This window comes from Anas platyrhynchos, chromosome 2 (assembly GCF_047663525.1).
Source record: "Anas platyrhynchos isolate ZD024472 breed Pekin duck chromosome 2, IASCAAS_PekinDuck_T2T, whole genome shotgun sequence".
Lineage (NCBI taxonomy): Eukaryota > Metazoa > Chordata > Aves > Anseriformes > Anatidae > Anas > Anas platyrhynchos.
In genome coordinates this window covers 1,705,814-1,717,411 of record NC_092588.1, presented here as the reverse complement: position 1 = coordinate 1,717,411, position 11,598 = coordinate 1,705,814, and the positions used below count along the sequence as shown (strand labels likewise).

General features: G+C 48.9%; 1 protein-coding gene across 1 annotated transcript; it reads right to left on the bottom strand.

Annotated features, from left to right (window-relative positions):
• Nucleotides 1-5,184: 5,184 nt before the first annotated feature.
• On the bottom strand, nt 5,185-11,512 carry LOC101791980 (lymphocyte antigen 6E). Its single transcript, XM_027452778.3, has 3 exons — nt 11,351-11,512; nt 7,133-7,252; nt 5,185-6,042 (listed from the first exon to the last, which is right to left on the bottom strand). Exons 1-3 carry the CDS (start codon nt 11,400-11,402, stop codon nt 5,834-5,836), a joined length of 381 nt encoding a protein of 126 aa, XP_027308579.1. The 5' UTR covers nt 11,403-11,512; the 3' UTR covers nt 5,185-5,833.
• Nucleotides 11,513-11,598: the final 86 nt, after the last annotated feature.

The window sequence follows — 11,598 nt, the reverse complement described above, 5'->3', positions numbered from 1 at the left end:
CGTGAGTAAAAAGGACAGGAGTTCCTGGCACAAGGCAGGTATAACCTCCGGGGGACAGGTTTCTTCTGCCCCCACTTGCTGTGAAGTGCTGTCCTCTCCCAAAAACACTCTTAGGCTACAAAATATGGATTGAAAAGAGAGGGAGCAGTGGAGAAGGCCCTTTCCCAGGAAGGACAAAGTCCAGGTTAGGGTTATCCAGAGAAAAGGAAAGATATTTTTATTTGTTTCAATCAGATTACGGCTGTTCCTAAGAAACTCCTGAGCCCATTGTTGTTATTCTGCATTTACCATACATTCCCCAGGGAACATAATCTCCTTCTCCCATGAGACTGAGCTATTTGGGGTCCCCAAAATAACAAAGCTTTAAACAAAAATTGCAACTACATATCTTGGCAAAGAAGCAGGAATTCTCTCCAATTCAGGAGAGCAGGGGGGAGGCTCCAGAGCAGTTTCCACAGCAGTGTAGCCCCGAGGAGCTCAGGAAGAGGAGCAGCTGCCCACAGACACCCACACAGGGGCCATTATGTGCCCAAAATAGCCATCCTCTCCAACAAGAGTGCAGGCTCAAAGGACAAATCCTATCTCCATTCCTATGAGGGTCATGGCCATTCCGTGATATTTATGAGCACAACTATTGAAGGCAAAGACAATCTCTGTTCTTTATCCATCAACAGGAAAAGACTCCAATGGCCTTGAGATGACAAGTACAGATTTATCCCTCCCTATAGTCTATAGGCTCAGCTTCATGTCTGTGCTCTTTTTGACCAGCTTGTAATGCCCAACACTGGGCTTTGAACCCAACCCGAGCTGTTTCTTTCAAGAAAGCAAAAGAAAAAGCAAAGCAAGAGGTAATATCTGTAATAAATATCTGTAACACAGAACCATCCAGAAAAAAAAAAAAATATATATTGTTCCAAGTGTACCTTTTTTATTAATTCCATATAGTTTTATTAGAGTATAACAAACATTAAGTAACATACACTACACATATACTTATGTTAATATATTGAAAGAAATCAATATTTCTTTATTCTGCTTATTCTGTTGCAATAAAGGCAATACACAATTACAAAGCTCACACATATGTATTAGTAAAATCAACATTTCAATGTAACCATCCCAGTGAAATGAGATCATTCAACAAAGCTGAAATAAAATGTGTCAATATTTTTTTTTTTTCTGTAACACTTTATTGGCCTTATTATAATTTCATGAAGTGTTTCGGTTTTGATGAAGTGGTAGGTTTGGGGCTGGAAAAGTGTTCCCTTGGAAAATGTTGGACCTGGGAAGCCTTTTATGCCTTTCATTTCTCAATTTACACTAAGAGCACAGAGCTGGACAAATTAATACATTCAATCAACTTCTGATGCCTCCGATTCTCTGCTTTGCATGCAATTATCTGGTTAAAGGTAGCTCACCCTTGGGTCCTGACTCTCAGTTTTGTGTTAATGGTTTCTCCTTGACCTGTGAGATCTTGGCTTCAAAAGCACCTCTCCCAGGTCTACCACAAGCCAGTAGATGGCAGGATTGACCCAGGGCTTCGCTTCCCTGTACACCACGAAGACTCCTAGCAAAATGCAGACTTGGGTGTGTCTATCTCCGTTTCAGTTCAATACCCTCAGACAGCAGCTTTCCAGGGGAGAAGTAATTCCTCCAGAAGTTACAAAGGAGGATTCAGAGACATCTCCATCCGAACAGCCAAGACTGATGGCACTTCACTGCTGAGGACGACAGTAAAAGAGCCCAGCTCCAAGGTGCAAATCATTGGGCTCACAGGAACCTTCTGATGGGGCCCTAAAGCTCCAAGCATCCTGATGTGCACCATATCTGCCTTCCCCAGAGAAGGAAGAGCATTGGGCACTTCTATCTCACAGCCTCCATGGACCAGAACTACCAGGTTTCCTTCAGGAGTCATGGACCAACAACCACCTTTATTACAAAGGTCTCCAGGACTACAGTCACTCCTAGTAGCACATAACTTCAGTAAATCAACACCAAGCAAGGACATTCTTTGAGTACCACAGTCAAGTAACTGGCCCTATTTGTTCTGGCTGTTTGTTCAAGGACGTCACCTCAAGTCTGTGTTTTCCAAACAGAGAAGGTCTGCTGTTTAGCTAAAAAGAAATAAATATAAAAATCTCAAAAAACATTGGAAGAACTTTGTTTTGTTTTGTTTTTTGTTTTTTTAAGTCCTTTTGGCAAACAACAAGCCCAGTTGAACCTGAGCAGAGAGGACCGGTGCTGCAGTGAGCTTTGAGCATTTGCAGACAGTACATAAAAAATGGGAGCCCTTGTGACATTAACATAGTGGTAGATGGCAGCAGCTGCCATTGAAATACAGCCATTTCCAGGATGGAAGCACAGAAACCATTTTCTCATTAGCGTGCTCCAAAGTGGGCAGGTTTTGACCTAAGCTGTTCTCATTTTTCAGCAAAAACTGTTCCAGGATATTTTATGCTTGTACAGAGTGAAGCTGCCTCCCCTCAAAGCCTCCCCTCTTGTCAGGAAAAGTGAAGATCTGAGTTCTCTGCTGAGATTTCGATTTCTAATTCCCCAGCCCAAGTAAGCACTTCAGGGCAGTCCCATCATGGCCCTCCAGCTCCAAATCAGGCATTTGGTTTAACAGCCTCCAGTTTTAATGCTCTGTAAATGCTGGGCTCTTACTATTTATTTCATTTGTATTATTAATGTTTTTAATTACTACGGTTGCACATTTTTAGGCCTTTCACTCCTGGGCTTTACAACAGCTGAGGTTCTCACATGATTTCAGGTGCTGGGGATTTGGGGGCAAAAAATATCTACAGTGGGACCAGGAAATGTGAGAACTGTTCATAAAATGCCTGGGATTAAAATATTGAATTACATCTCCTGCATTTGACAGGCTGCCATACCCTCTCCGTCTCTCCAATACACATATATCTTTCAGGGAGATCTTTGCCAGCTGTGTTTGAAAGGAAAAACTGCAAATATATCTTCTTCCATAGATGAAGTGTACAAGAATATACTGCACAAGGAGGGAAAGAGAAAACAAGAGTGAAAAGGCAGGGGGGAAGGGGAAGAAAACAAACTTCTCCATATGCAATATGCTGATCATCTGTAGGGTCAAGAACATGTGTGACCCACTGTGAACCTGGCAATGCCACTAATACAGCTTTGTATAGGGCAAGGAGCCTGCTGACCACACTTTCGCTAGCCCTTGCTCACTTGCATAACCAAGTCCCTGGCACAAGGAAATACTGAAATACCAAGATAGGAAGGAATGGGCCATTGGAAGGAGTAACCAGGTCTCCCAAACTTTTTTTTGTAGCTTTATCCCATGGGATTGTCCAGTGTGGCATCCTCGGGATAGACTTGTAAAGGCGTGAACATGCACAAGGACACAGCTATGCTGATGGCTTTTAAAAAGAGCTCTTTGCTTGCAGTAGAGCTGTTGCAAGGATAATTAAGTTCAGAACCAAGTTTATCAGGTAGCTAGAAAGAAGAGCTAAAACCCTGTTGCTGGAAAGGTAGAACATTGTGGGTGCTGTCTTGGTCTCACCTGATGGCATCCCCATCCCCCTGATCCACAGTAATCCCACAGGAACTACACCACCTACTCACACCATGCAGCAAGGAACAAATTTACCCTGAAAACGAGGTTTCTAACCCTCTCAGGAAAAAGGCTTAGGCACAGAGAAGCTAGGGAATAGTAATTACAAGACTTTTGCTGGCTTCTTCCCTGGCTTGTCCTGTGCTACCTGATGTGCATAGCAGAGGGCCAGACTCTGGGGCACAGTGAACATTGAGCCCTGTGGTCCCAGCAGGATTAAGCCCTGCTGACCCTGGCAGATGACAAAGGATGAGATAACCAGAGGAAGGCACATCTCAAGCCCAATGAGATAATGGAGCACGGTGCATTCTTACCAGACTCATCACCTAATTGCGGGTCATGTCACGATGACCAGTAACTCCCGTTCTAAATGCCGTCATTAGCATCTATGTCACTTTAATTAAAAGATGGGGAGAAGGAAGAGGAAAGAACATGATAATGCATTTGCTGCTAGATGTCTGTACAACTGCGCACATACTTCATTGAAAAGAAGCTGCTCATTAGTGATTTAAGTGGGGACAACGGTATGATTCTCAAGGTCAGGCTGGATGGGGCCTTGGCCAACCTGATCTACTAAGTGGCATCCCTGGCTACAGCAGAGGGTTGGAATTAGGTGATCTTTAAGGTCCCTTCCAACCCAGGCCATTCCATGATCCTGATTCCATAATTGAACAGCACGTGCTGCTTGGGAGCTTGTTTTTTGGACACGAAACGGGAGAAACATACGAAGGAGGGGAGGAGGGCAAGGTTGAAAAGTGGCAATGCTACACCCAACTTTTGCTGCTAGAGGGAAAAAAAAAAAAAAAAAAAAAAAAAAAAAAGCCCAGTGCACCTCTGATCAACCTGTGGAAGTGACAGCAAGTTTTTACCTAAGTTTATGGTCAATTTTGGCTTTTTTGGAGTCTAGCAGGTAGGAAAAGATAATCATAAACCGGCACAATGCAGAGGCAGCAGGAGGACACATCTCCCCCAGGAGAGCTGAGAGCTTCCAGAAGCAACGCTGTTGAGAGACCTGGGAAGATCCTGGGATCTGGAGGACAGCAGGAATGGCAGGTTTGGCAGTGAAGTCACCTTCCGTAGTCCTTACACACACCATCAGCCCGTCCACGGGTTGCAGGTTGAAATTAAATATCTGACCTCTTTGCCTCAGACTTGACCAGATTTTGCAAACAGACCTGTTGCCCTGGATCATTTTAGGTGTTGCAGCTTTCTCCATTATCACCATCCCAAGTCTGTAAGCTGGGAAATCGAGGCACCAAGTCTCTGTAATAGGCAGACTAATTTGTACGGGTCCTGTTCCCAGTGTTAGGAGCAATGGGGTTGACTCAGAACCACGGCTGGCACTTGTCACTAAAATGCACCTGGAAAAGGCGATGCTTGAGAGATGTGAAAGGAACTGCCCATGGAGTGTTTTATCAGGGCCCACAGAAAGGTGAGGGACAGGGAGGAGGTGATGAACTGCTGAGATGGAGTACTCAGAAGCCACTCGATAGGGTAAGAGGCCCTTGTGCTGTGCAAAACATTTGTATTTTCTGTAACAGTGTTCCTAATCTCTCTGGTGGCACCAAGGAAAAACACACAGCACACGTCCCAGCTCAGGTAACAACAGGAGCATGTTTATTCAGGTCTGGCACTTACAGAGCTCAGAGGGACAAGGTACACGTCATTTGTTTTCCAGAAAAAGGCAGCCCAGGGTTGGAAGAAATTTATAAAAAGAGACTCCAGCTGCAGGGGCCAGGAATGTGTCTCCCTTGGGGTCATGCATTCCCCGTGCCTGGGCCACCCTCGTGTTGGGGCACGCTGGTGCCAGGCATCTCCATGGAGGCAGGACCATCTGAACGCTTGACAGAACGGTGTCTGGGGGCAATCGTTTCGTGGTGAGTCCCAACCTTGATTTAAGCAACCTTAGAAACTGGGGGAAACAGGTAAAAAAGCAGAAACCCTTCCGAAACAATCCACCGGGAGGTGCAAGAGTGCAGCGGGGTAGGTCCGAAGGAGAAGGAGGAGAACGGTTGGGCCCAACCGCCCAGGTCTCTGATGCTGGAAGAGCATAAAGTCTGGGAAACGACCACCGCGGAGGCCTGCTGAGAAGTAGAGGATCTCCTTGTGGGCAGCGATAGAGAAAATATTGGCTAATGAGACCCGCGGCAGCCCGTGGAAGACGGGGCACCACGTTGCAGAGGTGGGCTCGCCGGGGGTGCCCCCACCGTCCCCAGGGCACCGGCTCTTCCTCGGCCAGCCCCATCACTCACGAGCCCTGAGGATGTAGAAGAAGCTGACCAGGATGCCCAAGGCCAGGACGGTGTAGCTGGCTTTCACGTTGCTGGAGCCGCTGATGTTGCAGAGGAAGGAGTCGCAGCAGTAAACGGAGGCAGCCGCTATGCCAACGTTAATCCCGGCACTGGGGCAAATGGGAGAGCATCCTTTGGAGATGGACTGGCCGGACTTGCCACCTGAATTTCAGTGGGGAAGGGGAGAGGAAGAAAAAACAGAAAGCAGACGGGTTTAAAACCTTTCAGCCTTTTGATATATTCTGCAGAGGAAACAACAGCACCGAAAAAGCTAGAGTGTCATGTGCAGTTCAGAGAGGATGTAGCACTTCTCGTCAACCTCAACCAGCCCACACACTTCGAGAAACACCCCCACCTACTTTCCACACTGCCCCTAGAGACCGTACAACCCAGGGACAGCCCTCCCAGGCTGCTGGCCAAAATTTGTCTGCCACAGCTCTGGTGGAGAATGTCAAAAATCCCACTTCAAGCTTGACCCTGGGGCTCCTCAAGCTGGAGAGGGACTCGTGAGCGAACGCCGCGTTACGAGCTCAGCTGCGAGCGAGGCGCAGCTCGCATTTAGCAGCGAGCTCAAGAAATAGGAAGCCATTAGCACCGTGTGCTAAGATGACAGGTTTATAAAAACTCCTGGCCTCCATTTGTGCATGCACAAGCCGCCCACATTATGGGCTCTGCAACTCGGGCATGCAACACTCTTCCCTCCTGCATGTTGGAAGGAGAGGCTGAGGGAGAGCAGGGCAAGCCAGGATGGGATGCGAGCTCTGCAATGCCACCAGGGGACCTGCCAGAGCAGGCTGCTTCTCTGGGAGATCCCCCGGAGCTTTCTTGGTGCTTTTTTCCTTCTATGAAAAGCAGGCATTTAGGGAGGGAAGCTGCAAGTTCCTGGCAATCCCACCATGCCTACAGAGGGCAAAAAATCACAGGCAGAGACAAACAACACAAGCTAGCACAGAGCAAAAGCTGGAAGAGTAACCCTGGACCTTTCCTGCATAGGAAGCCTGCAACACCCTCGACCTCGCCCCTTTCACCAGCAACCTCCTCTCTCCACCCCTAAGTTCCCCTCGGACTCCTGGCATCAGTGCAGACACGTGGGCTTTAATGTGACTTGGTTTGGCAGCACATCTCTCGCAAAATGCCTTTAGGGTGGTCCGACACAGCTGCCACACAGAACTTTCTCCTTTCTCCAGCCAGAGGAAGGAAAACCTTCACGCACTTCCCCATGTAATCCCAGAGAGCAGCGAGGAAGACTCACCAAGTCCCACTCCGACGTACGTTGTCACACAGTAGTTTTCATTCTCCCCGCACGTGACAGGCTTCAGGCAGCCCCAGTTGGAGGATGCATCCGAGCAGGAAAAGCAGACGAGTGTGTGGGCTGCAAGAGAAAGGCACGGCTCAGTTAGGGGCTGGTGGGGAGACATTGCTGCTCAGAGGTCCCCACCTCCAGCACGCAGCACTCGCGGCATCCAGCCACAGCCCGTGCTTGCTGTTCAGGCTGCGTCGATCTGTGATAGCCTTTTTGCCCCCCAAATTTGTCTGAGGGTTCAAGCACAAGGGATAAATGTTAAGGTTTCGGTTGGGTTAGCTGCCAGCTAAAGCCTCGATGCAACTGCGGGTCAGCCTGGTGCTTCATGGCATGCTCTTATTTGCACCAAGAGCTGGTCCAAGCAGCGGCTGCCAACCCGAAAGCAGGTTCAGGCTTGCAGGTTGGATGCTGAGATTTGGGCTTATTCACCTCTGCTACCCTGGACACCAATGGGAACTGCTCCAGGTGTGACTACAGGTTCGAGCTTTTCGTGGCCTGCCTTTGGCAGCAGGGCACAAAGCTTAGGCTACACTTGAGCTAACAATACATGGTAGAAACGAATTCCCAGCCGAAGCAAGCCCAGCGCTGCAGCAAGACCTGCAAGGACTTGCAGCGCCCCATTACCCTGAGAGTCACAGCACTATGAAAGCATGCTGCTTTCAACCAACCTTTCTAATGTGGAGCAGAGGAAGAGCAGAGAAGCACGACTTCCTACAGGGCAGGTTCCCCAATGTGGTCAACCCTGCACCAGCAGGATGGATTGCACCAACTAGTTCCCATCCCACATCCAAGGAAGGGGAAAGATTGGGAAATAGCATTCAGCGGAGGGAAACGGTCGCAGAAACTGCCTGGACTAGTGACTCAGCATGGACTTGTGTATTTGGCAGTGGATGGATGATCTTCTCTGTATTTTACATATTAAGAACTTCACATCCACACTGCAATTGTTGACCTACATATGCAGACAGATCGGGGCCATTCCCAACAACTTGACGGGCTCTGATTTTGGAGCCCTCTGCAAACCTTTCCATGAGGCCCTGCCTTTCTCTTCTGTGTTTATAGGAGCCAAAATGGAGGGGAAGCAAATTCAGGATGGGAAGCACAAGGCTGCCTCATTCCTGCTCCAGGACAAACAGATTTTCCTAAGGAGGTGATGCTGGAGAAGCCCTGATAGAGCTCGCTAAGGCTTGGCAGTCCCTGCTGTGGTGTATTTTGAAGAGCAAGTTGGATAAATATTAATAACAGCTGTCCTGCTCCGCCACAGGCCTGCCTGACCTCTTGAGGTCCTTCTCAATCCTGTTTCTCTCAGAAAAATATAAAAAAGCCCTTTACAGGAAAATTGGAAAAAAATAACAATTGTGCTCAGAAGAATGACTTTTGAGCAGCCACGGCCAAGGCAAGGGATGAAAACAAAAACATAATAGCATATCTCATGAAAACATATTAAAGCTGGTTAGTGGGAGGTCCTGAATGTCACGCCAGAGTAGCCGGATGACTCTGGAGACAAAGCCAACACCACAACCCCCTAGCAAGAATTTCTTGGGCTGTCTCATACAGCCTTCCATGCTCATCAGTCTGCCAACAATCCTTGCAACAAAGCAGTTACCTGAGCATGCCAGCACGGCAGCCACAACCTACACAGCGCAGCCAGGATTACAGGGCCACCAGTTGAGTCAAAGGCCTCAGGTGAGATTAGTCAGTGGACGTTGCCCCTAGGAGAGGGGAGGAGGAGGGAGCCAACCACTACATCTGCAGGCTGTTGTCAACCCTTGCTGAAACCTCAAAGCATTTCCATGCGTGGTATTTTTTGATCTCGTTGGCCAAAACTCAGCTGCAAACTCAGGCTGAGACCTTGAAGAGAAGCCTGGCTCTCTCCCTTTCCCCTCTTCCCCATGTCTTTGCTCTCAAGTCTCAGGCGACCTGTCCCAAACCCTTCTCTTTGCAACCACCCTGATGGCAAACTGAGGCCCAAGGAGGCAAAGTGACTCATCCTACCTCAGGGGAATCATCTGCAAGCAGGAATGAAGTGGATTATAGGCTTCCCATGGACATTATGGCAGCACATGTGTCCCCGTATGTATTTGCTCACCATGCTGAATGCACAAGTTGAGCGGTGCAGTGCTATACATTAAGCCTCAAAGATTTCAGATGTGAACACATCTGAAATATTTGTATATGCAAACCAAAAAAGGCCTCTAGGCATGACACTTTCTACTGCTAAATCTATATTCTTAACACTCTGTCCTGTCCACACCCTGTCCCTTTTCACACCTATTACCCCTTGCCTTAATGTAGACTAAATATTTCCAGGATGGGTGAGATGGGTGAGCCCTCTGGTATAGTTTAGGAGAGGAAACATTTAGTTTTAACTCCTGCTGCTTTCTGCTTAAGCAAAACAGATAACTAAAGGACCCACTGCAGAGTGAAGAGAGCAAGCAGGCTGCGTGCCTTAGACAGAAGGCACAAGAGGGGAGCAGAATTATTTTACACGGCTGGAGACAGAGCTAAGAGTTGGAGCTCAAGGCTTTAAAAAAAAAAAAAAAAAAAAAAAAAAAAAAAAAAAAAAAAGCCTAAGTCTGAACAATGCATAAGAAAAGCCTCGTTTTCACCAACTGGAAAAGGCAGTTTTCTTCAATGTGAAGAATGTATGTGTTTATTTGTTTTCTGTTCAGCTCTTTGGAGGAACAAAGGGCTTCCAACAGAAGATCATTTGGGGTAATTCCTCAGATAAGAGGTTGAATCCATTCTTGCAAAGAGCAATGCAGGAAAAAGGAAAAAAAAAAAAAAAAAAAGCCTTTAGGAGCTCGCTCCAAAGCTCAGCGGCCCCACTGAAAAATGCTGTTGCTTCAGCAGCAATTCCGTTCGGTCTCTATGTCAAATGTTCTTTCCTTTACATTGCTCTTAGACAAGATCCATATGCCAGATCTTCATGGCACTTTGAACAGTGGGCAAAGCTTTTCTTAAAAAAAAAACCACAACAAACTCCCTGCATATGCTGGAAGTGTTCAGGGAAAAGGCAACCTGGTTAAGAAACCCTTTTGCTTGGCTGAGAATTTACTCTTATGCTGAAAGATGTTTTTTGGGGGGGGAGGGGGAGAGCATTTAACCCCATTCCTGCCTGGGCCTGGACTGCCCGGCTGGAACAGAGCACACACCAGCTGGGCTCTGATGGAGACCCAGATCTTGAACTGCCAGTTGCTTCGTGGACCCCATGGAGAGGGGGGCGCAAGAAGGGTAGAAAACAATTAGTTTCTTCTTATTGGTGTCCTCGGGAGGCAGGAAGGGTCGGTGTTTCCTGAGCCAGAGTCTCAGACGACCAAGAACTCTCCTGTTTGCTCTTTGTTTGGCTTCTCCAAGCAGTGACATATGGAAACAATACAGGGTTTTGCATAGCCCCATGGAGTTTGGAAAGGCAGAAATGGAGTCATGGGGATTACGGACCTGTGACTTGGCCAACTTGCAGTTTAACACCCAGCAACAGGAAGCACATTCTCCCCAGCTTCAGTGGCAGCCCCAGGAGTGCTCCACAGGGCCCTTTCCCTTGGGGGTCACCTCCCCACACCCTGTTAACCCCAGGCTGTCCCTGTGGATGCTGGAGAACGGCAGGAGCCAGGGTCACAAGTGGTTCTACCCAGACTTTGCTCCATCTGCCATTGTCGGGGCTGGGCTCCATCTCCCCTCCACCCTCCTTCCCCTCGGCAGCATCTCAGCCCATTTCAGCGCCGTTATCCCGGCTCGCTGCACCGAAAGGGGGAGCGGAGCCATCCCTGGTCTTTGTTCGAGCTGCAACTGGGAAAAGCTCCAAAATATAGCCGTACACAGCTGGAGACACACACCCATATACATACATGCACGGAAGCCCCGAAGTTCCTGCTGCAAGGGGGACACTGCCGAGCGGCAGGTCTTGGGAAGACCCCCACCACCCCAAACCTCCGCCAAACCCCAGCACGGCTCAGTCCTGCCCCCCCAGCCCTTCCGCAACCCTCACCCCACCTCCCGCATTCTTCCAACTTCCAGAGCACCCACTGCAAGACGCAGCATCTCCCCCACAGCATCCCCCCCCTCCCTCAATAATTTCCCCCCGAACCGGGGGCTGGGCAAAAAAATATATATATAAAAAAAAAAAAAAAAAGAGGTGGGAGGAGGGAAGCAGCCCCCATCTCTTACCTCTCTCCACGCACAGCACCGCAGCCAACGCGGCGAGCAGGAGCGCCTTCATGGTGCGGCGGTGGGGCCGGCGAGCTGCGCAGGGAGATGGGCTGCGCGCAAGGCTGGCGGCAGGGCTGGGCGGCGGAGGCGGGGGAAGGACACGAGCTCCTCCCAGCGGGCCGCCCCTGCGCCTCGCGCCGCCTTCCCCCTCCTGGTCCCCGGCCGCGCCAGGTTTCGTTTCCCCGATCGGGAGAACCGGAGCGGGG